Source organism: Pimephales promelas, chromosome 21 (assembly GCF_988280905.1).
Source record: "Pimephales promelas chromosome 21, fPimPro1.hap1.1, whole genome shotgun sequence".
NCBI classification, from domain to species: domain Eukaryota; kingdom Metazoa; phylum Chordata; class Actinopteri; order Cypriniformes; family Leuciscidae; genus Pimephales; species Pimephales promelas.
Window position 1 is genome coordinate 6,044,947 of NC_142789.1, and position 22,918 is coordinate 6,067,864.

At 36.9% G+C, this 22,918-nt stretch overlaps 2 protein-coding genes across 2 annotated transcripts; one reads left to right on the plus strand and one right to left on the minus strand.

The window, feature by feature from the left end:
- Positions 1-115: 115 nt before the first annotated feature.
- On the minus strand, positions 116-9,360 carry ddx49 (DEAD-box helicase 49). Its single transcript, XM_089124928.1, has 13 exons — positions 9,096-9,360; positions 8,259-8,382; positions 7,836-7,921; positions 7,410-7,531; positions 7,122-7,309; positions 3,922-4,062; positions 3,464-3,539; positions 3,301-3,377; positions 3,100-3,197; positions 1,015-1,089; positions 785-873; positions 633-704; positions 116-367 (listed from the first exon to the last, which is right to left on the minus strand). Exons 1-13 carry the CDS (start codon positions 9,208-9,210, stop codon positions 221-223), a joined length of 1,410 nt encoding a protein of 469 aa, XP_088981054.1. The 5' UTR covers positions 9,211-9,360; the 3' UTR covers positions 116-220.
- Positions 9,361-9,376: 16 nt separating this feature from the next.
- klhl26 (kelch-like family member 26) lies at positions 9,377-22,571 on the plus strand. The gene is made up of 5 exons (XM_039648963.2): positions 9,377-9,467; positions 9,552-9,626; positions 9,814-9,927; positions 14,681-14,866; positions 18,448-22,571. The coding sequence occupies exons 3-5, from the start codon at positions 9,878-9,880 to the stop codon at positions 20,027-20,029; spliced, it is 1,818 nt and encodes a 605-aa protein (XP_039504897.2). The 5' UTR covers positions 9,377-9,467; positions 9,552-9,626; positions 9,814-9,877; the 3' UTR covers positions 20,030-22,571.
- The last annotated feature ends 347 nt before the right edge of the window (positions 22,572-22,918 follow it).

A 22,918-nucleotide genomic window follows, 5' to 3' on the forward strand; every position in this document is an offset into this window, starting at 1 on the left:
CCAGAAAATGGGGTGAAATAATGAATACGGTAAAATGTCCTAATTTAACTAAGACTTAATCTAAACCCCGACTGAAACTCGGCTACAATGTGTTTAATTTATTTAAGAACACTCATCATAGTTCATAAAATGCAGTTTATTTTGAAATATTGATCAGAGATATTTTATACATTTGTTTGTTATATACACACCTATGTAAATGTACAATGTCAAGAACACTTTAAGAGTCTACTTCTGTCGTTTTTGCTTTGTTTTTTTTCTTTTCCTTTTTCTTCGGGAGGCTTTCTTGATTTTTTCCTTTCAGTTTCTTCTTGTTTCTGCTAATCTTATCTAGTTCATTTCTCCTTTTTTCTTCCAAATCTGGATCCTGTGATTGATACAAAAGCAGTTTAGGACAAATTTAAAAAAATGATTTAATTTGTATGCGTTTACTTATGCATTATATTTATTTAATATCTGAAGAATGTGAGAGAAAAAAAAAGCCCACAAGCAAAGTCACTCTGCAAGTATTTTAAAATCCTGACATCAAATCTAAACGAAATGGCAACTTCTATATACATATTTTGATAATCTATAATCTTTTCTGATAGTGTAATATGTTTAAAGCATGCATTTAGGATAAAACAGCTCACTTTTCCCTCCAGAATCATCTGTTTCCTTTTGTTTATCTTCTTTTTCTCATCAAAATCAGTGGACTCCAGTTTCTATAACAGAATTAACAATTGTAAGATTATGGTTGCATGTGTTTGTGTTATACAAACTATATTGAAAAAAAAAATCTCACAATTTCACACTGTCGTCTTGTTACGTTGACTTGGGTGAGGATCTTCAACACCTCTTTCTCTTCAACAGGATACTCCTTCAGTTTCACCTCTAAACAATAATCATAAACGTACTCTTACAGCAAGTCATTTCATAGAAAGTCCATTTACTTGCTTTTATCACAAGATAATATTTAGATTCTAGAGTAAAGTTCTCTCTAAATGAGAAAATCTGTTTTAGTTGTGAACTTACGGGTCTGTTCCTCAATAGCAGTGATGAGGTGGATGTCATACTGTGTGACTAGAGTGATTGACACACCATTTCGGCCTGGACAACAGGAAGAGGACGTTATAAAACAGATGGTCCAATTCATTGTATTTGTTACAGCAACATACACTTTTATTAATAACCATGCAGCCCTAAAGTGAAACAAGTGTACTGCGACCATAGCAGATGTTATGTCACGTCAGAGATTATATATAACAGCACAGTGGTTTTTCAACTGGTGGGTCGTGCAGGTCTTTTGAACAAATTCATCTGTCACTTGGTATGGCTAACACTAATACAACATCTGACCCAGTGTTTGTAAAATCCCAGTTTTCCATGCATATATAAAATAGTCGCTTTGTCATGTTCATAATTTAGTTTAGTGGAAGTTCACAGTAAATGTTATAACACAGGGGTTGGATAATGAAACAATAATATTATAGTATACTGTGCTATTGATGCTATACAGCATCAATTTATCTAGGGAAAGACAGATACAAGTCCTTCACAGTGGCCAGTGATTTTGAGCCATTCTTCCAAAACAGTGGCCAAGTCTCTATTTCATACTGACTTGCTCCTCTCCAAAATTGCCCAAAGTAGCTTAAAAATATTTAGATCTAGCGACAAGAACTTCACTTTCGTGTTCAAACCATTCTATCCCAAAAAAATAAAAATAAAAATACAGGTACTGCGTTAGATTAAACTGGGAAAGGTCATAGCACTTGCATATCGTATATGCAATATCCAATTTATCTTTGCATAAAAGCGTCTGCTAAATCAATAAATGTAATGTAAGCCTGGCTGTGAATTGGTGCATTATCATGCTGATACACAGAACTACAGCCCGACCGATAAAGGATTTTGAAGGCCGATACCGATACAAATATTTTTGGGTTTTAAAATCCAATATTCCGATATATCGGCCGATATTTTATTTATTTGAAACTGGACATGATAGTCACAAATTTTGTCATGCTTATTTGAGTTAAGAGAACTGATGGGGATGTTCTTTTAATTGTTATTCAAGCAATTTATGTATTGTGAGCAACAGGAACGGTGTAGAGTGCCCTCTGGTGGACAAACTATACAACTCCAACACTCATGACATGGTTGAAGCGGGTTTCCTCCGTTTTTATTTTATTTTTGAAATATTCATTTATCGGCCATTATATCTGCCGATACCAATAGGAAAATGCCTAATATCGGCCTGCCGATATATCGGTCTGGCTCTACACAGAACCCCCTTCAGGGTACAATGTTTGAACAATTAGTTTGCACATTGTCCTCCAGAATGGTTCGGTTGTCCTGGGCAGTGACGGACATCAAGCACAGTACTAGAATGCCATGATATTGCAGCCCAAACCATCAGTGGTCCAACCCCGTGCTTCAATCTGGACTCAATACATGTTTCCCAAGGTCCACAACCCAAGATTTGCACTGCTGGCAGTGGCACCAGTGACACTGACATTTGGCAAACAAAAGGTGAGTCTGTGGAGGTCCCGACCAAAATCCTGCGTGGTGGTATGCCGACATTATCCTGAATACCATAGCTATCGATACACCACAAAGACTTGCTGTCCTGGTCACAGATGAGCCAACAATTCGTCCTCTTTTGTTCCTCGATATGTCTCCCATTATGTTGTGTGTATTGCAATATTTTATGTACAGCTCTGCTAACACTCTGCTCTTACAGCATATATAGGCACGAAACCTCCAATAATATATTGGCCAGTGTGTCAGTTCCATTGCCCCACCCCTGTATTTCATGTGTAATTTTTACTACTTCATGATTTATTTTAAAGAAAATGTTTAATCATACTGTATATTATAAGGCTGCTAGAATATTTAAAATGACTGATTTTAGTCATTAATGATAATGATAATGATTTTAGTGATTAATTATAGGTTTAATAAATATTAAAGAAACATAGTATAGAATTTGAATATTAGACCTAAAATTAAAATAGTCTGCTTATTGGTATAAGCCAGAGAAGAATAACAATATGCAAGATAACAAAACTTTTAACTGTGGGTTGACATTTAGTTATATTAATAGAGCTCTAAACTTACCAGCTCGAGCGGTTCGTCCCACTCTGTGGATGTAGATTTTTGGCAAACCTGGTGTGTTGTGATTAATTACAACTTGCACTGTAGGAATATCTAAACCCCTTCAGATGAGAACAGAACAAACGCATAAAAACACGAGAAAGTGGAATAAATTCGAAAATATGCAAAGAGCAATAATGGTGAGGTGTGTTGAGAAACGTGTACCTGGCAGCAACATCTGTGGCTATAAGAATTTTAAAGACGTTGGACTTGAACTTTGCAAGGTTGGCAAAACGCTGTCTCTGAATGGTGGGAGGGAAATAAAAGCCATTAGTAGACATTAGGCACTGAGTGAGAATCAATTTTAACTACATAACGTGTCACTTACCTGCTTCATCATTGAGTGCAGAGAGATGGTTGGGAAATTGAATTCACGCAGCATCATTGTGAGTATTTGGCAGTTCCTGGAATATTTACACCACAATATTAACATGATCAAATTATCATTATTATATTTTCTTTTGAAAATGTGAGTGGTGCTTGCCTGTGTAAACTTGCAAACATAATGCTATGGCAATCTGGGGAATCCCTAGAAGGTTATTTGGGTGTTCAATTGGTTTACCAGTTCAAAAGAGTCCCTTAGATATGACTCAGATTCTTCCTTTAATGCTAGTCTATGGGATTTGCCCACCAAGTAAAATATCGAGTCCGACTGATGTCCATTTTGAGGTAGCAGTATGCAGTCTGGTTATGATGTAAAGTTGAATACTTCTAGTAGGGATTTGCCATACCAAGCACCACTGATAAACCCTGTAGATGACTTTTTTTCTGCAACTGAAAACTTACTTGCATGTGTTAGTGAATATTATGATAGACCAATCATCATGTTCATCCTGGAACTTTTGGATGAGATTGATCAAGTATGCATCTTTGACTTTCTCAGGAGTGAGGATAAATCTCTGATCCAGTTCTTCTACAGTCCGTACACTGCGAGAGAGAGCCATACATCATAAAAAATAATATTAGGCCTTTTTCAGAACAGCTTTAATGCCTATGATAACAAATAACAACATAACTGCCTACATTACATAACCTGGCCACAAACAAAGTCTCTCTCCTAGTTGAGAAAATACTTTAACATCCAAAGTAATTTAATCCAGTGTCTTTCCATGAGAAATTCATTATATATATATATATATATATATATATATATGAAGAGCTCTTTTCCAAAACGCGTTAAACGCCATTTTTAAAAAAAATGAGTTTGTCGTGTCATTCTGCTGTGGACAGAACCCTTTCACTGCTCCATCAACGTTTCATGCCGAATCGCTATATTTCCTTGTTTAAAATGTACTGCAAGATACAGTTTCTTTCCAAGCCGCGATAAGCGCCAGCCCTGTTTTTACACGATAAATCCTCAAATTCAATGAGCGCTCTACACAATCCAGCACTGCGGAACTCTGAACAGAGGTTTATTATGTTCATTCATTCCTCAAAATGAGTCCTAGTTTTCTAGTCGACTAGTAGTAGATCATTTAAACCATTTGTATTATCAGTAATCACATATATTGATTTAATTAAATGGGAGAGAAACCATATGAGCGTTTTTAATTGCATATTCCGCATCTCAACGTATGCATAAAGCTTGCCACAAAGAACCGGCAAAAGTAATGATTATGCATGAAACATTTGAATTGTTTATTAATAAACTAGTGTTTTCTGTCAGTGTCAGCAAGAAAGATAAAGTTGATGATGCTTACTCGCCATCTTCGCAGTGAACGCGCATAGAGAAACGCATACTTCGAATTAGCCTACATACGCAGATAGTTGCCAATTTATTTTAGTTTTTAATTGTTTTGTTTATAAGTAGATATTTAAAGCTTTCTGTAGCTTAGTTCTCAGGCCTGTGTGAGGCAAGCGTCGCGGTGTTTCGGTTCATATTATGAGACGCGCTCCGGTTCACCTGCGCGCCTCTGTGTCCTGATTATATTGTCTGATATTTACTTCTAATGTATTAATCCAGTCAATTTGTCGATGAAACATTTATTAAAATGAAGATACAATTTATATGAAACGAAATTTACAAGCTTTCTACAAAACAAAACTTAATAAGTGGTCAAAATCATGTCTGACGCACTCCAAATATTTTCCGATATTGGGCAGCTTTTGAATTTTGATCCTATCTTACTCATCTCATGCGGTTCCCTTTTCATAGCCTACTCAACATAGATGAAATAATAAAAATAAGTAATGTAATATTATTAAAAACAAATGTGAAATGTTTATTTTGTTTTTTTTAACTTATATTTAAGCGTGCTGCTCCGCTTTGCTCACATGTTATGTAGCCTGTGTGTGTGTGTGCATGTGCTGGAGGGGTGCCCATCCCTTTTTTGAATATCGTTATCATATATTGATCATTTTTAATAATTCGTTTTTTTCATGCATATGTTGAAATTGGTATTAATAATATGTTTTTTCCATGCATATGTTGAAATTGGTACTATTTGTTTGAGGTTTGAATCTTTACTAAAAATGCCTTTACTAATAATGATACAAAAAATGGATGGACTTATAGCGTTTTGGAAAAAAATAAAATTAACTTTTAAATTATCATTAACAATATTGTTGTTTGATTTAATAATGTTCAAAATGTTCAGACTGAACCAATAAAACATTTAAACAGGATAATTTGAATATTCACAAAATGTGTGGGTCTAGGTAAAAAATGTAGTTTTCCTGAAAACTATTGAAATGGATTTATAGCGTTTTGGAAAAGAGCTCTTCATATATTATTAGTGTCATATATGGGTTTATATGTCACTAATATGTGGTGCCACATAAACCCATGATGTTTAAGTTGGAGAGAGAGAGATGATTGCTTTATGTGATTGGCATATGGGTAACCAATGATTTTATACTTCAGACTAAGCACAAGTAGATTTAAAAAAAATAAAAATAAAGATGGCAGACAGGTAGTTTGGCTGAATATGGCAGATTTGGTGTCTATTTTTTTGGCATAACCCAATGAATCTATTAAGACCAGTGTCATTACAAAAAGGTTAACATTTTTGGAAATTTTGCTACAACTTTTACCACAAGGTGGTGCTACCGCAAAACTTTTGGATCACCTTCAATGTATTGTGCTAATGACTACGACTGATGACTCTGAAGTCAATGGAAATGTCATATTTTTATCTATTATAGCGACAACAGAGGCAACATGGACAGAGGCACAATCCCACTTTTTTGTGTGTGTCCTCAGAGTGAGCCAGTACATGTGCATGTCAAATTTGGCGAAGATCTCTCACTTTTTTTTGGAGTTATAGACATTTATATGTATAAACTAGTGCTGTCTAACGATTAAAATATTTAATCGCGATTAATCGCATTAATGTCATAGCTGACTCGCGATTAATCGCACATTTTTATCTATTCTAAATGTCTTTTGATTTCTTTCTGTTACATTCTCTTTTCTCATTTTAATGCTCAACATGGGAAAGTGGATTGGCTTGTTTAGTGCAAATGTTTTCTTTTATTATTATTATTGAAAATAGCATTGGAATAGTGTTCAATTTCACATATATAACATATATAAATAATCTCTCACACAATGTAACACTGTCTATCAATAAAAGGGTGAAAGAAATACTGACGAGGTTCTGATATTGGTGAGGGGGTGGAGAATTCGCATCAGCTGTGTGTGTGTGTGTGTGTGTTTGCTTGGCCATCATCAAGTGGTGTTTCGGACGTGGTGCGATGATAGCTCAGTTCACAACGACAAAACACGCAGATCACTTAGTTTTGTTAATGGGACAATTTGGCAACTTTTTAAAAGTAAACTTTCCATTCAGTATCTTAGGGCATCCATTTCGGCGTCTCGCGCTCGTCATCCACTCAAAACGTTACCTCGCAAGCCGAAACGAGTGTGCGCGAGCGAGCACGTCCGGTGTGAACGCACCATAATCTCTCTCAAGGTACTTTGATGATCGGTCTGCGCAGCTTCAAGCGAAACACACCTATTTTCTCCTTTACATCTCATGACTTACTCTGATTTGTGCTCCCAGAAGAAGGGCCTGTTCATGGCAATGCTCTGCAGCTGCTGTAACGTGTCTGTGAGTGTGGCACTGAACAGCAGCGTCTGGCGTTTTGCGGGCACAGCACTGAGAATGACCTCTAGATCTTTAGTGAAATCAGTGCAGCCCTGCTCTAAAAGACGGTCAGCTTCATCCAGGATCTGCAGAGAAACACACAACGATTCAATGAAAACTGCTTTAAAACATATTAGCTTAAGAATTTAGGTAAAACAACCATTTGAAAATACATCAAAATCTTACTAGAAACTGGATTCGGCTCAGGTTAACTGTGTCAGAGCTTCGGATGTGATCAGCAAGTCGTCCCGGAGTGGCAATAACAACATGCGGCTTTTTCGACAACTCCAAACCCTGAGTGACCATGTCTAATTGAAGAAAAAAATGAATTTGGGGAAAATTAAAAAGGGTTTCATAGGGCCCTAGAAGTGATGCTGCAATGTAGAGTTAGTATTAGAGTTAATTAAAGGTTGTTGTTTTTTACCCTGGATGCATGCAAACCTATTGTAGGAAACCTAAACAAAATTCGGAACCTTTAAAACAGCATAATAGGAGCACAAATAAATATGTATTCTATAAATGACAGTTTTCTATAAACATTAAGCACTGTTTTTGCTTTGTGAATAAATGAGCCCTAAGGATGACAAAGTAGAGCTCTGAATATTATCTTACCCATTCCTCCCACAATGATACAGTCCTTTAAGCCTAGGGGCTTCCCTAATGCTCTGAACTGTTCTGCGATCTGGTAAGCGAGCTCTCTGGACAGAAAAGAGACAAATAAATACATGTTAACTAATGCATTTGTAAACATTTTAAAGTGATTTTTCTTTAGTTAATGAACTATGAACTAACATGAATGATCAAGGTATAATGAATCTATTAATGTGTTTTATATTTGAAAACATTTTCATGGTTCAGTGATGGTTTTCAATTTTTGAAATAAAGTTCGGCACTATTTTATGTGTTATGTTTGTTTTAATTCAGCATCCATCGGTTATCGGGCAAACTAGTTATCATTATTGGAAAAATTCACTATCTATTTGAAATATCTTTATGTAAATAAAGAAAAAATCACAACAAATTATAAAAGTAAACCTGGTGGGTGTTAACACCAAGCAGAAAACACCATAAGGGTCCTCGGATAACTTCTGCACCACTGGAAGAACAAATGCTGCCGTTTTTCCACTTCCAGTTTTTGCACAGCCCATGCAATCCCGACCTATGTGAAAGACAGAATTCAGATTAAGCGAATTAAAAAATAAAGAACTGTTTCTGTCACTATGACCTCCGATGACAGGCAAAATCACAATCACACTTTATTATTAAAAAACTTATTTCCACCAGTGACATCCGTTTTGAGTTTAAAGAGTGTAAAGTATAAAGGAAAGGCCAGATTGTCTCAATTACTTCATTTTTTTTTTTAATGTGTAGTTTTCCATAAAAGCAAGAATGTAAATCCTGTCATGATAAAGATGCAACAGATATAATGGGCACATATTATCCATAAGATTATGAATATTATATATTATTCATTCATGAGATTACTCAAAAACATGATCACATGTCATTCTGTTCACAAAAGTTAACAACAAAAAAAGGTTTGTATAAATGCAAGTAATAGAAATATGAAGGAATAGCTTACTAACAAAAAAATAATTAATATTATAGTCTAATAATCAGAGTTATTGTGCCAAAAGCAAACATATACATTTTCCCCTCCAAATTACTTTCTAATAAAAATATTAAACCAAGAATGAATACTTTTAAGTTTTTTTGTTGTTATTGTCTGGAAAAGACACCTTGATTGTGCCATCCATGAATACATGGGCTCGCAAATTAATACTTCGAATGATCTATGTAAAGCAAGCCTATGAACGTGATGTGTCCATTTTCATTGGTTTTACAGTTTTTATAAAGCAGATATATCTTTACCCTCCAATATGGCAGGAATGCATTTCTCCTGTACAGGAGTCGGTCGGCTGATGCCCATCTGCTTACACTGCTGAATCAACCACTCACACAGCCCGAGAGACTCAAACGTGGCCATTTTAAACAAGGTTATTTAAAAACGAAATGTCCAAAACATGAACTAATTTGTATAAATGTTGATTTGAGCGCATTTAAAAATCCTTTACAAATCGATAACAACCTTCCTCGTGCGAATCTGTGACGGCCGCATGAATTAGACGTCATTTGATGTCGCGTTGAAAAAGGAAGTGACCACGCCCCTTACGTCAAGACCTGCGCTTTAGGGCTGGGAAAATAGTGAGAGAGGTTATGTATGATAAAAACTCGCCAGGCTAGGTATAAATGCATTATCCCCCCATGACAACGTATTTACATGAATACACGTGCTTTATTCTGATTAGTTGTGTCATTTGGGGGCAGATGTAATGCGAAGGAACTCGTGAGCGCGCAGCTAAAACCGCGGGGTCGAGCAGAGATGGTGAGAGGCGCGTGCAGGTGAGCTGAACAACTCTGTACTAGTGTTCAGGCCCTACAATATTAATGCAGTAGAACTAATTACTTTTCTTTCTAATGTTCTCATTGTCTTACTCATTGTCAGACTATGCACTTTACACTGTAAAAATGATATGGGTTGTTGTTTTTGTTTTTGTCATTGACGTGTTGCATTCACTATTTTATTTAGATTGAGAATGGTTAGCGGTTATTTGGGCTTCTGCACATGATGACCTTCCTCATCCTCGCTGAGCATGGCGGAGTCAGATGGTGTGGAGTTCTCTGTGAATCGAGCTCAAAGCAGGTAGGCATGGATGTAGCATGAACCGTGGCATACGAGGCGTTTGATGCATGCATAGAGAGAGGTTGCACAAATTCAACAGGGTAAAGTGCTAATATTAGTAAAGAAAACTAAATTCATTGGTTTTATTATTCAGCCTTTATTTAGACGGTTTTTTAAATAAATATTAGGTGCACCCAGTAATGTTTTGTTAAAGTTTTACACGTAAATAAGTGAAAATTACTTTTGAAAACTATAATTACAATGATATTGACCCCAACATATAAAATGAAGAAGGATTTAGACAAAATTTTTCTAGAAAAAAAAATGTTTTTGTTCTGCATGGAGTGGGTTGCCCTCTTTTGGGCGCAGCCATGTTGACATCACATGACCAGCTTTGTAAGAATTTATTTTATCTGTCCTGTATTGGTAATTAAGTGATATCAAGTTATTTTTTTTTTTACATTTATTCATATCAGTTAGATATAAATTGGAAGTTGTCATTGTGCATACTCTTTCCCCTAGTGTTATGTTTAGATTGCCTTTCAAAACTCATTAAAGATTTATATTTGAAAACACGAATAATTTATTAAGAGTGGTAATATTTAGCACATTTTGAAATTAGTACCCCTTATTTATACTGTGCATTAGGGCTGCAACTAATGATTATTTTGGTTAATCGATGAATATGTTGATTATTTCATTGATTAGTCAGATTAAAAAAATCCACAAATTATATTTTGAATAATTTTTTTAACCATTATTTCATATCCTTCCCAATGTTATTCTCAAAATAATGTGAAATATGAAGGCTATGAAAACAAATATAGGAAATGTATCTAATGTAGGCTATACATTGTTTGTTCAAAAAAGGGTTAATTAACATTATATTCTAAACCCCCCAAAAATCAACTGGTTTATTTACCATTTTAAAGTAGAAATTAAAATGACTAAATCAAAAATTGTAATAAACAGAAACAAAAGCACAAATGATTAACTTGTACAATGTATGAAAATCACACACATTTACTTGACTGAACATAGTAGCCTCAGGGCCGGATCAAGAATTTAGAGGCCTCTCGGCAGTTTGTCCAAGGACATTTTAATTTGGCATTAACATTTTTACTGATTTAAAAGGAACTTGATTGTATTATGGCATATGCCGGCCGGTGTAAAGTTCATAAATGATCGTTCTTTCCCATAGGATTTTGCAAAACTATGTGGACCTCTGTCCCTCTAGAGGGGGTCCGGGGGCATGCTCCCCCGCAAGAAAATTTTGTACATTTTAAGATTAAATGCATCAATCTGGTGCACTTTGAGAGTTCAAAATTAAGAGCTTCAACCCATGAACGTTTCACATTGAACAAAGAAAAAAAACACTGACTTGTACCTGGACATTAAAGAGAGCTCAAACGTCTTTTTAGTTATGATATAGAGTCTCAGTCTACATTACATTATCACTGGTGTTTTAGGATGCCAAACAATTATTATAATAATAATATAATGATTTATATAATTATTCCTATGACATAAAATCCATATAGCCTATAAATGTACTGTATACTGTACTTGAATATTTCAAAAGTAAATTTTACATTACACTATATAGTATAGGAAAATTACAATACTTTTGTCCTGATTTCACTTGCAAGAAATAAAGCCATGACCTTTTATTTTGGAGAAAACACCAGATCACCATGCTGAGCACAGTGCACACTTTTCTTTCAATCACGCTGCACAAACAGACTGCCTATAGGCTACTTAAAGGTACAATATGCAGGATTTTTGCAGTAAATTATCCAAAAACCACTTGGCCAATATTACATATTTTGTTTAGTTGATTACTTGCAGTTTCCAACTATTTGTAAATTGTGAGAAAATTGCGTTTTTAACCAAGGAAACGGGGCGTGTGGGCAGGGGTGAGGAGTAGCCAGTCAATTGCGTTATATCCGCGTTACCCCCGGTTTCCGCCAGGTTTGACCTCGTACTCGAATAGTAACCATGGCGACAGACGTGGACAACTGGGTTATGCCCGTTATGCCTAGAAGGACGCTCACGCTGTTGTTGTTTTGTTCAAACATTATGGACCATGGCAAGCAGACTTTGTGACAAAAAGAGCACTAAAACGAAGATCGACATTTTTCGAGATGTCGAGAGCTCAACGTCCGCGACTAACCTCTTCGACTTGACAGAGACGCGAGTGTTGCATATTACTTTATTAGACAGGTGAGCAAATGTACATAAAACTAATCAATGTTATTTAGTTCAACATGATAAAAAGTTAGAACATGATCTGTTTGTTATTCTCTAATGTTAATCTAGCTTAGTCTCATACAGCAAACACACAACCTAACTTACAACATTCAATACACACAAATGCTTTTTAGTGTGATAGTGAAACTGTTAGAGCAAGTGAAGCAGCGCTGCGTTACCTCAAGTTTAATTCCTCTAATAAACTGGCCTGTGTGAGTAATTCAGCGTGTAGTTCGTTAGAATGAAATGTCCTTTATAGCTGCGGGACTCGCGTTGCGTGTGGTGCTGGTATACATCCAGCAATCGCGCGCTGCTTCACCACAGTCATATTAAAAACATCAATGTATTCATTCACTCATCCATAAAAGATCCATTAGCTTGATGACAAGATCCATAATTCCGCTTAATCCGGAATATACGTCATTAATAAATACCTTTGTTATTGTAAGAGGTTAGCGACCCCTGGTGGCGAAAAATCCTGCATATTGTACCTTTTAAAGTATTTAGCTGTTTTATCAAGGCACAAAACCATCTCACGGTTTCGATTTTAGTTTGTTGGCAAAATGGAATGCTAGAGACCTTAATTTTAGGGTATACATTTTACATATCATATGTGTTGGGAAAAGGGAGAAGAGGGATTTCGGCAAAAGGCTCAGGTCTCAGGTCAACTCAGGTTGAACGTGTCAGAAGCTACTGTCAAGCACCTACTGTCACCCCAAATGGCTGGTCTATGGATAGGATACGCCCAATCCCGTTTATGGATAATCCGGCCCCGAGTAGCTTAATGATTTTACAATTATAGGCTACTCCAACAATAGTCCCTTTACTGTTACTGCTCATTAAAGGAGTAGTTCACTTTTTTAAAAAATGTTGCTGCTAATTTACTTACCCCCATGTCATCCAAGATGTCCATGTCTTTTTTTCTTTAGTCGAAAAGAAATTAAGGTTTTTGATGAAAACATTCCAGGATTTTTCTCCATATAATGGACTTCAATGGGAACCAAACGGTCCAAGGTCCAAAAGACAGTTTCAGTGCAAACTGCAAACTGTTGAAAGGGCTTTAAATCACACCGGACGATGAATAAGGGTCTTATCAAGTGAAACGATGTCTCATTTAAAAAAAAAATGTAAAAAAAGTTTTATAAAGCTCACATGTTTGTCTTGCTCTGTTCTGTGATGCGCGTTCGTGACTCTCCTGTTCGAACTCATTTATCAAAATGAACGAATCTTTTCCTGAGTCAATTCGTTCATTACGTTCGTTGAATGAACCAAATGACACGAAAAAAGATTGGTTCATTTTGATAAACGAGTTCGAACAGGAGAGTCACAAACGTGCGTCACAGATTAGAGTAAGGTGACCATTTGAGCCATTTACACAGGCAGGATTATGTACAAACACCTTTTTGTAGGTAGCTTTTTAAACTTAAAAACTAAAGGCACCGGGGTTGCGGTGCCACCGGCTTGGGCCCATCATCGCTGCTTGCAGCTATATATATATAGCTTTATTAATCCCCGTGGGGCAATTAGTTTGAGCTCACATGCTGCCTCACATAAAACATTTAGCACAATTCAATACATAAAGAAAATAAAGAAAGAAAGAAAAACATCGCCTAAGTTTATTACATTGACGTATTGCTTCAGGCACAAAAGTAAACTTGTAGCGATTTGTTGAGCATTTAATTGCCCTTAGAACGTCGTCCCAGGGGAATCCACTCAAAGTCCAAATGCAACGGGTGTGTACCATCTCCTATTATTTTATGAGCCATCCACAGCACCTGCTGTTCATAATAAGATGTAAGGCTTCGTAAGGGAACAACTATAATTTTAGAGCACATTAACAATACCCTGCAACCGATTTTTGTTCTATGGATATGTATCTGATTATAAAAAAACACAATTGGAAGTGGCTCAGATCGGATGCGAAAAAATCTGATCTCGTGTTGAGCAAATTCCAATCTGTGTCAGATGTGAGTAAAAGATGGGATTTTTTGTGCCAGTGTAAATGCTTGTCTCTATTGCAGCTGAATACCATGAACAAAAACAACTAGACTAAGTAATAGACATTTCAAACATTATTAAAGGCAAGTAAACAGTCAGTATTAAAATAAGAACAAATAAACTCATTAGAATTGGCTTAAATAAATTCAACTGAACAAACTTTAGGAACGGAAATTGTAATCAAATGTAAAATAACTCTGCATGGTTTTCTTTTGTTAAAAATACTATAGATGAATCCTTATTAAAGTTACAAAAGTGATTCCATCAAGATCAGTCAGTAAAACTCCCTTGACTGCTTGTTGTGGAGCTAATGGGTTCTGTATCCAAATAGGTTCTTTATCCATTCTTTTGAATAATTTAATGTTGATGCGTCAGTTTGGAAACTGAGACCAATTGGTGGAGCGTCAGGAAACCGCAAACTCATCAAGGTACTTCTGAAGTTCTATGGGCTGTGTTGCCAGAGACAATGATCAGGGAGTGGTGAGAGATACAATTCCTCGTAAACTGATTCTATTTTTTTTTTCAGCATGGCTAACAACAAGAATAGCACGCTCCGTTGTACCTTCTCGGCCCCCAGCCACAGCAACACTCTCCTGAGGGGGTTGTCTGCGTTACGTGATCAAGGTCAGTTGCTGGATGTGGTTCTGGCCATTGACAACGAGCGCTTCGAGGTTCACAAAGCGGTTTTGGCCTCCTGCAGTGACTACTTCAGGTGAGATATACACAGTTTGTTAACACCAGGCAACTGAGCTGTAAATCGAGAAATAAGTTACAAGGTTAATCCTTGTCTTATCGATGAACCAATTAAACGATTGTCTGTGTTAAAGGGGTCATAACATGGATTTTTTAAAATTAATTTAATGTTTTTTTTAGGCTTTTTTCACCATTTTTGTCTTTCTTTTTTTTCTTTTTTTGCACAAAAAAACAACAAAAAGTTGTATATTCACAAAAATGATTATTTTCAAATCTCATTCTGGCCCTTCTGTTGTGATTGGTTAATGCAATTGCATGGGAAAAAATATATTCCATGTAAGTGCAAGTAAAGCATTATCCATTTCAAACCACCATTTACAGGCAAAGCATCATTAGTTTAATTACAGTTGCAAATTGCAATTTAGTTTCTGTTTGATCCAAAACAGTTGGACTGATTCATCTTTCAACCAAAATATTGTTGCAGTATCTTGTACTTAGGAGGTTGTTTTAAGCTATAAAACTTGGATATTTTAATGGTATACACTCTTATATGCCAAAAAATCAAGGACATTTTAATGTTCTTTTAAGGAGTACATTAACATAGATTGTTTCAAAACTTAGACATAAATTAAATACACAAACCTAATATATCTCATGAGGTGTTTGATTAAAAGTTATACGTCTTGCTCTTTGTTCAGTTATGAAAATGTGCTGCTGACTAATAAGTTTTAAGCTGCGGCTCACATGAAACACTACAGAGACACAAACCAGATTATTTGGTGGCATTAAAGGGTTAGTTCACCCAAAAATGAAAATTCTGTCAGTATTTACTCACCCTCATGTTGTTCCAACCCCGTAAGACCTTCATTCATCTTCGGAACACAAATTAAGATATTTAAGATATTAAGATCGCTCCTGCATACAGTCCGTAGGCTTCTTGAGGGACTGGCTCTTGCTGTCCTCGAAAAGTCATTAAAGACATCGTTAAAATAGTCCAAGTGACTACAGGGGCTCAATCTTAAGTTTATCAAACGACGAGAACACTTTTGTGCGCAAAAAAACAACAAAAATAACGACTTTATTTCAACAATTCGTTTATTTCTCCCTCTGCGCGAGTCAGGTTACTAGTTTAATAGCGTAAGCTTCTGTTATTGTACGTCACACGCATCACACACACATGACCAGCGTCGGCCAATAGTGAGCCTACGTGTGACGTAGCTCTACGCAATCACACTACGTTAACTGACTTACAGGCTCATGGAGAAGGACGTGAATAGTTGAAATAAAGTCGTTATTTTTGTTGTTTTTTTGCGCACAAAAGTGTTCTCGTCGTTTGATAAACTTAAGATTGAGCCCCTGTAGTCACTTGGACTATTTTAACGATGTCTTTAATGGGGACAGCAAGAGCCAGTCCCTCAAGAAGCCTATGGACTGTATGCAGGAGCGATCTTAATATCTTAAATATCTTAATTTGTGTTGCGAAGATGAACGAAGGTCTTACGGGTTTGGAACAACATGAGGGTGAGTAAATACTGACAGAATTTTCATTTTTGGGTGAACTAACCCTTTAAAGCACTGAAAGCAGAATGAAATACCAAGGATCCAGAATAGATGAGGTGATGCTGTGTACACACTCCACAAATTTGAGCACAAGCCCAAAAAAATGATTGATTCCTGGGCTCCAGACTAACTTTTCCAATGGTTGAACTGGTGCTACCAACTTTCTCAGTTGGTCGCACCAGCATTTGATATGGTCGCACCTTCTTTTTTCTTTTTTTTCTACATGCCATGGGATTAATCAATGCATGCTGATGAATAGTGGTTTTAATGGACAAAAGCTAGCAAAGGCTTTCTGGGTTGCAGCATAAATACCTGTAATATATTAATTATCATTGGCAAATTTCAGGATTTTCATGGATTTTGGACAGTAATTTTAATGTGTAATTTTCTAATCTGTAAATCTATCTATCTATCATCATCTTTCTATCAGCATCAACTTTCTATCTTTTAAAAATCATTAAACATTCAAATGTATACATTACATTTTAAAAGATTAGAGTGCTATAATAAGCTAATACAGATTTTTCGTTATCAAAGTTTATAGTTGTAACAAAAATCAGAGAACTCACACTCCTTACCTTCTGCATTGTATAATAGGAGCTATAACACGTGCAAGTCTTAAGCTTTCACTCTGTGATCGTTAAACTTTCCAATTAATCCTCAACACTCGGTGACCCCACTCTGTGATTTAATGTGGACTTCCGCTCCGTGGCTGAGTTGCTGCTGCTCCAACGCTTCCACTTTCCAATATTACCACTTACAGTTGACCGTGGAGTAACTCACAGGGGTGAAATTTCCCAAACTGACTTATTGCAAAGGTGGCATTTTATCACATTAAAGACTGATCTCATGAAGTAGCGTGTGTATGACACGCCAATTCGTATTTCCATTTTTGGCGTGCTATCAACACGCATAATCGCTTTTCAGCGTGTTTATGAACGCCGTTGACTTAACGTTATTACTGTATATATAAATATATGAGTTACCTCAACCCCGTCCCTAAACCTACCCGTCACTGGGTTAATGGCATTTATGAATGTTCCCTTACCATCCTAGGAAAAAAAAAGATCGCTCCCCAGATGTAGATCTATATTTTGCTTCATTTCGCGCGGACATTTGTCGCCGTGTACAGACACGCGGTCGCGGAATCACTCGGACGTTAATAGCGTAGACATACATACACGCAATACACGTGGATACACGCGGATAGCTCAAAATGCGTAGAGATAATACGCCACTTGACTCGAAAGTGGCGTGTATGTTTACGCAAAAGTCATGTTGCACATTACCACACTTCACTGATCTCTTAAGAATATCTCATGTACTCCTGTGGTAATGGGTCTGATTGAAACATCTGAATTCAAGAATTACGAGGTGTGTCCCAATTCTTTTGTCCATATAGTAAATGTATGATATATGAAATGCATCAGTGAATGTTTGCACCTTATGTGTAATAGTTATGGATGAGTCCCACAGTTGTTCTCCTGTGTAAAAAATATGGCATCGCAGATCTCTTCTTTTTAAAGAATGGCTAAATATGCGCATGAACCTTTCCCCTGGCCATTTTGTCAAGTTCAAGCAGAGTGAAAAACATGAAAGCGTGTTCGACTCTGCGCAGCTCGTTACAGTATTGAGTTCTGATTGGTGGTTGATCACTGGTTGATCACTGTTTATAGTTTAATTACCACCCCCAACCCTTTTGTAAATTCTTTGAAACAACGGTATCTCTTAACATCTCAGATTATGTATCGCCCTTTAAAGCACTGAAAGAGCCATCTTTGACAAACAAATGATCTTGTGTGAATATATCCATCAAGTTTTTTTAATGTTTTGGTTCAAGCCTTAAAAATTTAGTTAATATTCTTCTTCTTTTTTTTTAATGCCTACTTAGAAAATGATTGGGGAATATATTTCCGGAACCAAGGCTGCTAAAAATGTGAGCAGTGACTTTTTGTACTTTAGGGTTAGCTTAAAAATTTGCAGATTCTTTCTGCACAGTTTGAACAGAAGTGTAAAATGTTTTCTTCTTGATCCATACAGAGCCATGTTTACTGGAGGAATGAAGGAGTCAAACCAAAACACCATAGAGCTGAAAGGTCTTTCAGCCAGAGGACTGAAGCACATTATTGATTTTGCCTACAGTTCTGAGGTCACTTTGGACTTGGACTGCATTCAGGATGTTCTTGGTGCTGCTGTCTTCCTGCAGATGGTGCCTGTGGTGGAGCTTTGTGAGGAGTTCCTGAAATCAGCCATGAGTGTTGAGACTTGTCTAAATATCGGCCAGATGGCCACCACTTTTAGCCTCTCGTCCCTTAAACAGTCGGTCGACGCTTACACGTTCCGTCACTTCCTGCAGATAGCACAGGAGGAGGATTTCCTTCACATTCCCATAGAACGACTGGTTTTCTTCCTTCAGAGCAACAAGTTGAAGAACTGCAGCGAGATCGACTTGTTCCGCGCAGCGATCCGCTGGCTGCAGCATGACGCGTCCAGACGATCTGCTGCCAGCGAAGTGCTCCGTCACGTCCGCTTCCCCCTAATGCGATCGTCTGAGCTTGTGGATAGCGTCCAAACGGTCGACATCATGGTGGAGGATGTGCAATGTCGATACTTTCTCCTAGAAGCCTTCAATTACCAGATCCTTCCATTCCGACAGCACGAAATGCAATCACCTCGGACTTCCATCCGCTCGGACGTTATGTCGCTCATTACTTTTGGTGGAACCCCGTACACCGACAACGATCGCACCGTAAGCGGCAAAGTTTACTATCTGGCCGACATCACTGTGCGACAGTTCAAAGAGTTGACCGAAATGGAGATGGGATGCAGCCACGCATGCGTGTCGGTTCTCGACAATTTTGTGTACGTCGTAGGCGGGCAGCATTTGCAATATCGCAGTGGAGAGGGCGCAGTTGACATTTGCTTCCGCTATGACCCCCATCTGAACCAGTGGCTTCGAATCCAACCCATGCAGGAGAGCCGCATTCAGTTTCAGCTTAATGTACTGCATGGGCAACTTTATGCTACAGGCGGACGCAACAGATCCGGCAGCTTGTCCTCTGTAGAGTGCTATTGTCCGAGGAAAAATGAGTGGATTTATGTGGATTCCCTGAAGAGGAGAATCTGGGGTCACGCCGGAGCTACATGTGGAGAGAAACTCTACGTGTCCGGAGGTTATGGGGTGTCTGTGGAGGATAAGAAGACTCTTCATTGCTATGATCCAGCCTTGGATCAGTGGGATTTCAAGTGTCCCATGAACGAGCCGAGAGTCCTGCATGCTATGATCAGCGTCAACAACCGCATTTATGCTCTCGGTGGCAGAATGGACCATGTTGACCGCTGCTTTGATGTCCTAGCCGTCGAGTTTTACATTCCAGAGACCGATCAATGGACGACAGTCAGTCCGATGCGTGCTGGTCAGTCGGAGGCCGGCTGCTGCTTGTTGGATAAAAAGATCTATATAGTTGGAGGATACAATTGGCACCTAAATAACGTCACGAGTATCGTGCAAGTTTATAATACAGAGACGGATGAGTGGGAAAGAGATCTTCATTTTCCAGAATCTTTTGCAGGAATAGCTTGTACACCTATTATACTTCCCCAAACAACCACTCAGCGCTAAGTACATATTCTTACGTTTGCTTACATGATTTAAGGCCTGTTCATGTTAATGACATGAAAGTACAAACATTTTTGAGAATGTGAAGCATCTTTCTACACACCACTCAAGCATTAATGTTGCTTTTGGACCTTCTTGTAGATTGCCCCATTTTTTTTTTACTAATGAGGGTTTCTGACAAGTGCCTGTGGGATTTGCGTTGACGACAGACTTGAATGGACCAACATCATAATATATATAATATATAATGTTTTTAACCTACATAAAGTTTTGTTTTCTTGCACAAACTAAGCAAGCACATTTCATTAGGCACTTTAATGTTCAATCAGTGATTTAATGACTAAAACCATGTTTTTACAAGGTTACAATACAGTATGTCAGGTGACTGGATCTTGAAACTACAGCACAATTTTTTTGTCATGAAATTGTGTCAGCATGTAATTTGAATGTGTAAAAAACTACAACTGTTTTTTTTTTGTGCATTTATTTATAGTATGCTGATGTGTTTTATTACATTTGTGTTGATGCTTTTCCCCCTAAATTCTTTTAAAGGGATGGTTCACAGCCAAAAGTGAAAATTCGGTCAATAATTACTCACCATACCTGCAAGACTTCGGAACACATTTCTGATGAAATCTGAAAAAAGATTTCAAAGCTAATCCATACGAACTGAGTGGTTTTGATTTTCACTGAAGAGACACAATCACAGATTTAATTTAGGCTTCTCTTCACGTATAAACATTCATCGACACATCAGTTGTGGTAAACGGAAGCTCAAGTGTGTTCGCTTGACTACCAAGAACCAATGAGGTTTGTTCTCGTGTGTGATGCAGGATCAGTTGGGCTTGTGTTTTATGTTCACTTATCAATGTTTATATGTGGATAAAAGCCTAAATTAATTCATTCAATTGATATGGATTAGTTTTACGATCACTACAAGCTTTTTGAAGCGTCAAAGTGGTTGTTGGCTAGCTACCAATGCCCTGCATACAGAATGCCCTCAAAAATCATCATTATTGTGTTCCGAAGATAATCAAAAGTCTTATGGGTTTGGAATGACAAGAGGGTGAGTAATTAATGACAGAATATATATTTTTGAGTGACCCAACCCTTTAAGATGTCAGAAACAGTGGGTCCCATTCACTAATTGCGTGGATTATTTCGTATTTGTTCGCACTTTTCAAGATCAATTTCCACCTAGTTAAGAAGACGTTCTTAGTGCACACATTAATTTGTTTTAATCCCATTCTAATGTTAGTGAATTTGGATTATTCTAAATGATCCGCCATGTGCACAAGGTTAGTCATTTGCATAAAATACGCCTAAACCATCTCCGTATAAGGGCTTTCAGCACAGCCTTTCCTTTAGAGCTTTTCCTCACTCGCCAGATCCTCAAGCAATGCCAAGTGTCATTCTCAAAACCAGTTCAAACACAAGAAACGCCTTTTATACAGACCCAGATTTGACCTTTCATTATATTTAATGAATATATTTAAGATTAGTTCTGTTTGCATCAATTATTTTCCTGTTTATCGCTTTAAAGCTGTTTATTAGTTGTATTATGTTGTTTTATATAAAATATAATGTAATGCAATATAATTATAGTCATTTCAAGTCACCTTTGTACTTTATACAATACAAATTGTTTCAAAGCAGCATTACAGTGAAAAACAGGAAATTAACGATTTAATGATGCGAACAGAATTCGACAAGACAATGATAAAATGAGTTCAATTCAGCTAAAGCTAAAGCAGCTCTGTAGAAAACAGTGTGCAGAGGACATGTTCTTGTGGTCTTTGTGCCTTGTGGCCTGTGAATCTGAGCGATACATGGTATCCGCTGACATACGGGTCCGCAATGAGGTTGTGACTAGGTGCAGGTCCACCATCTGATCTGGATACGACCCGGATCTGGCGGATCTACGGTAAACTCGGGATAAGGATGAGATAGACTGATACTAGCATAAATACCCTTCTTACGATGTAACAAGTACATCTGGTGTTATGGGAAGTCAGCAGGCTTTGTGAATGAGACCCATTCTTTCCAACAACACAAATTACATTCTGTGTATGTAATGTATACAGATGGTTAATTTACCAAGGTTACAGCTGTAAATGACTTGTCACCCTTAGCTCAGGATTCATTTACCCCCAAGATGTAAAGCTGGACAGCATCTGGCAATACTTTGGAGTAACTTAGCTGGGTCTTTACACATGAACAAATGGCCTTTATCTTGTACTGTACCTCAGATCAGCCTTAATTTACATGTTAGAAGTTCTGACTATGTGAACAACAATTTTCAACCCAAGCAGCTTTCGGTCTGAAAAAAAAAAAAAACGAATTCTGTTATTATTCTTATGTAAATGTACTTGTATAGTTTCTTTAAAAAAAAGAAAGAAAACAATGTATTATATTGATAGCACTTTTGCAGTTATTCTTTTACAGTTTGTCTTCCATGTGTGAAATTGTGTTTTTCTTTTTATCCATCTACTGTGTTGTGACCTAAAGTGTGATCTAAATAAAACACACACATTTGTGTTCTCAATTTCAGTGTTACTATTACAAAATAACGTTTTTGCAAGTATATCAAGTTTTTTTTACTTATTATGTAGGCCTACTGTTGTTATTGCTGTGTGCAAAACAGAACTTTATAGGCTCCTATTTTCTGTTGCAAAAATGTAAAACAATTTAGGGTAAACCCTTTATTTTGCCATATTTATCAAATAACATTAACAACAACAACAACAAAAAACACTGATAATGAAACTTGAGGTGAGCAAAATTAAATTACTACATTTTTTATTTTATTTTTTTTTATAGCCAAAATCTCAATATAAATTTTACATTTATTTGTATTGGTTATAGCTGCCTGAAACAACCATTGTATGCCTA

Coding starts and splice junctions, on each gene's coding strand:
- ddx49 (XM_089124928.1), bottom strand. CDS start 9,210: ATGGCCACGTTTGAGTCTCTCGGGCTGTGTGAGTGGTTGATTCAGCAG. Junction 7,532..7,835: donor TATCATTGTGGGAGGAATGG/GTAAGATAATAT, acceptor TTCTTCAATTAG/ACATGGTCACTCAGGGTTTG. Junction 3,198..3,300: donor GCCACAGATGTTGCTGCCAG/GTACACGTTTCT, acceptor TCTCATCTGAAG/GGGTTTAGATATTCCTACAG.
- klhl26 (XM_039648963.2), top strand. CDS start 9,878: ATGGCGGAGTCAGATGGTGTGGAGTTCTCTGTGAATCGAGCTCAAAGC. Junction 9,928..14,680: donor GTGAATCGAGCTCAAAGCAG/GTAGGCATGGAT, acceptor TTTTTTTTTCAG/CATGGCTAACAACAAGAATA. Junction 14,867..18,447: donor TCCTGCAGTGACTACTTCAG/GTGAGATATACA, acceptor TGATCCATACAG/AGCCATGTTTACTGGAGGAA.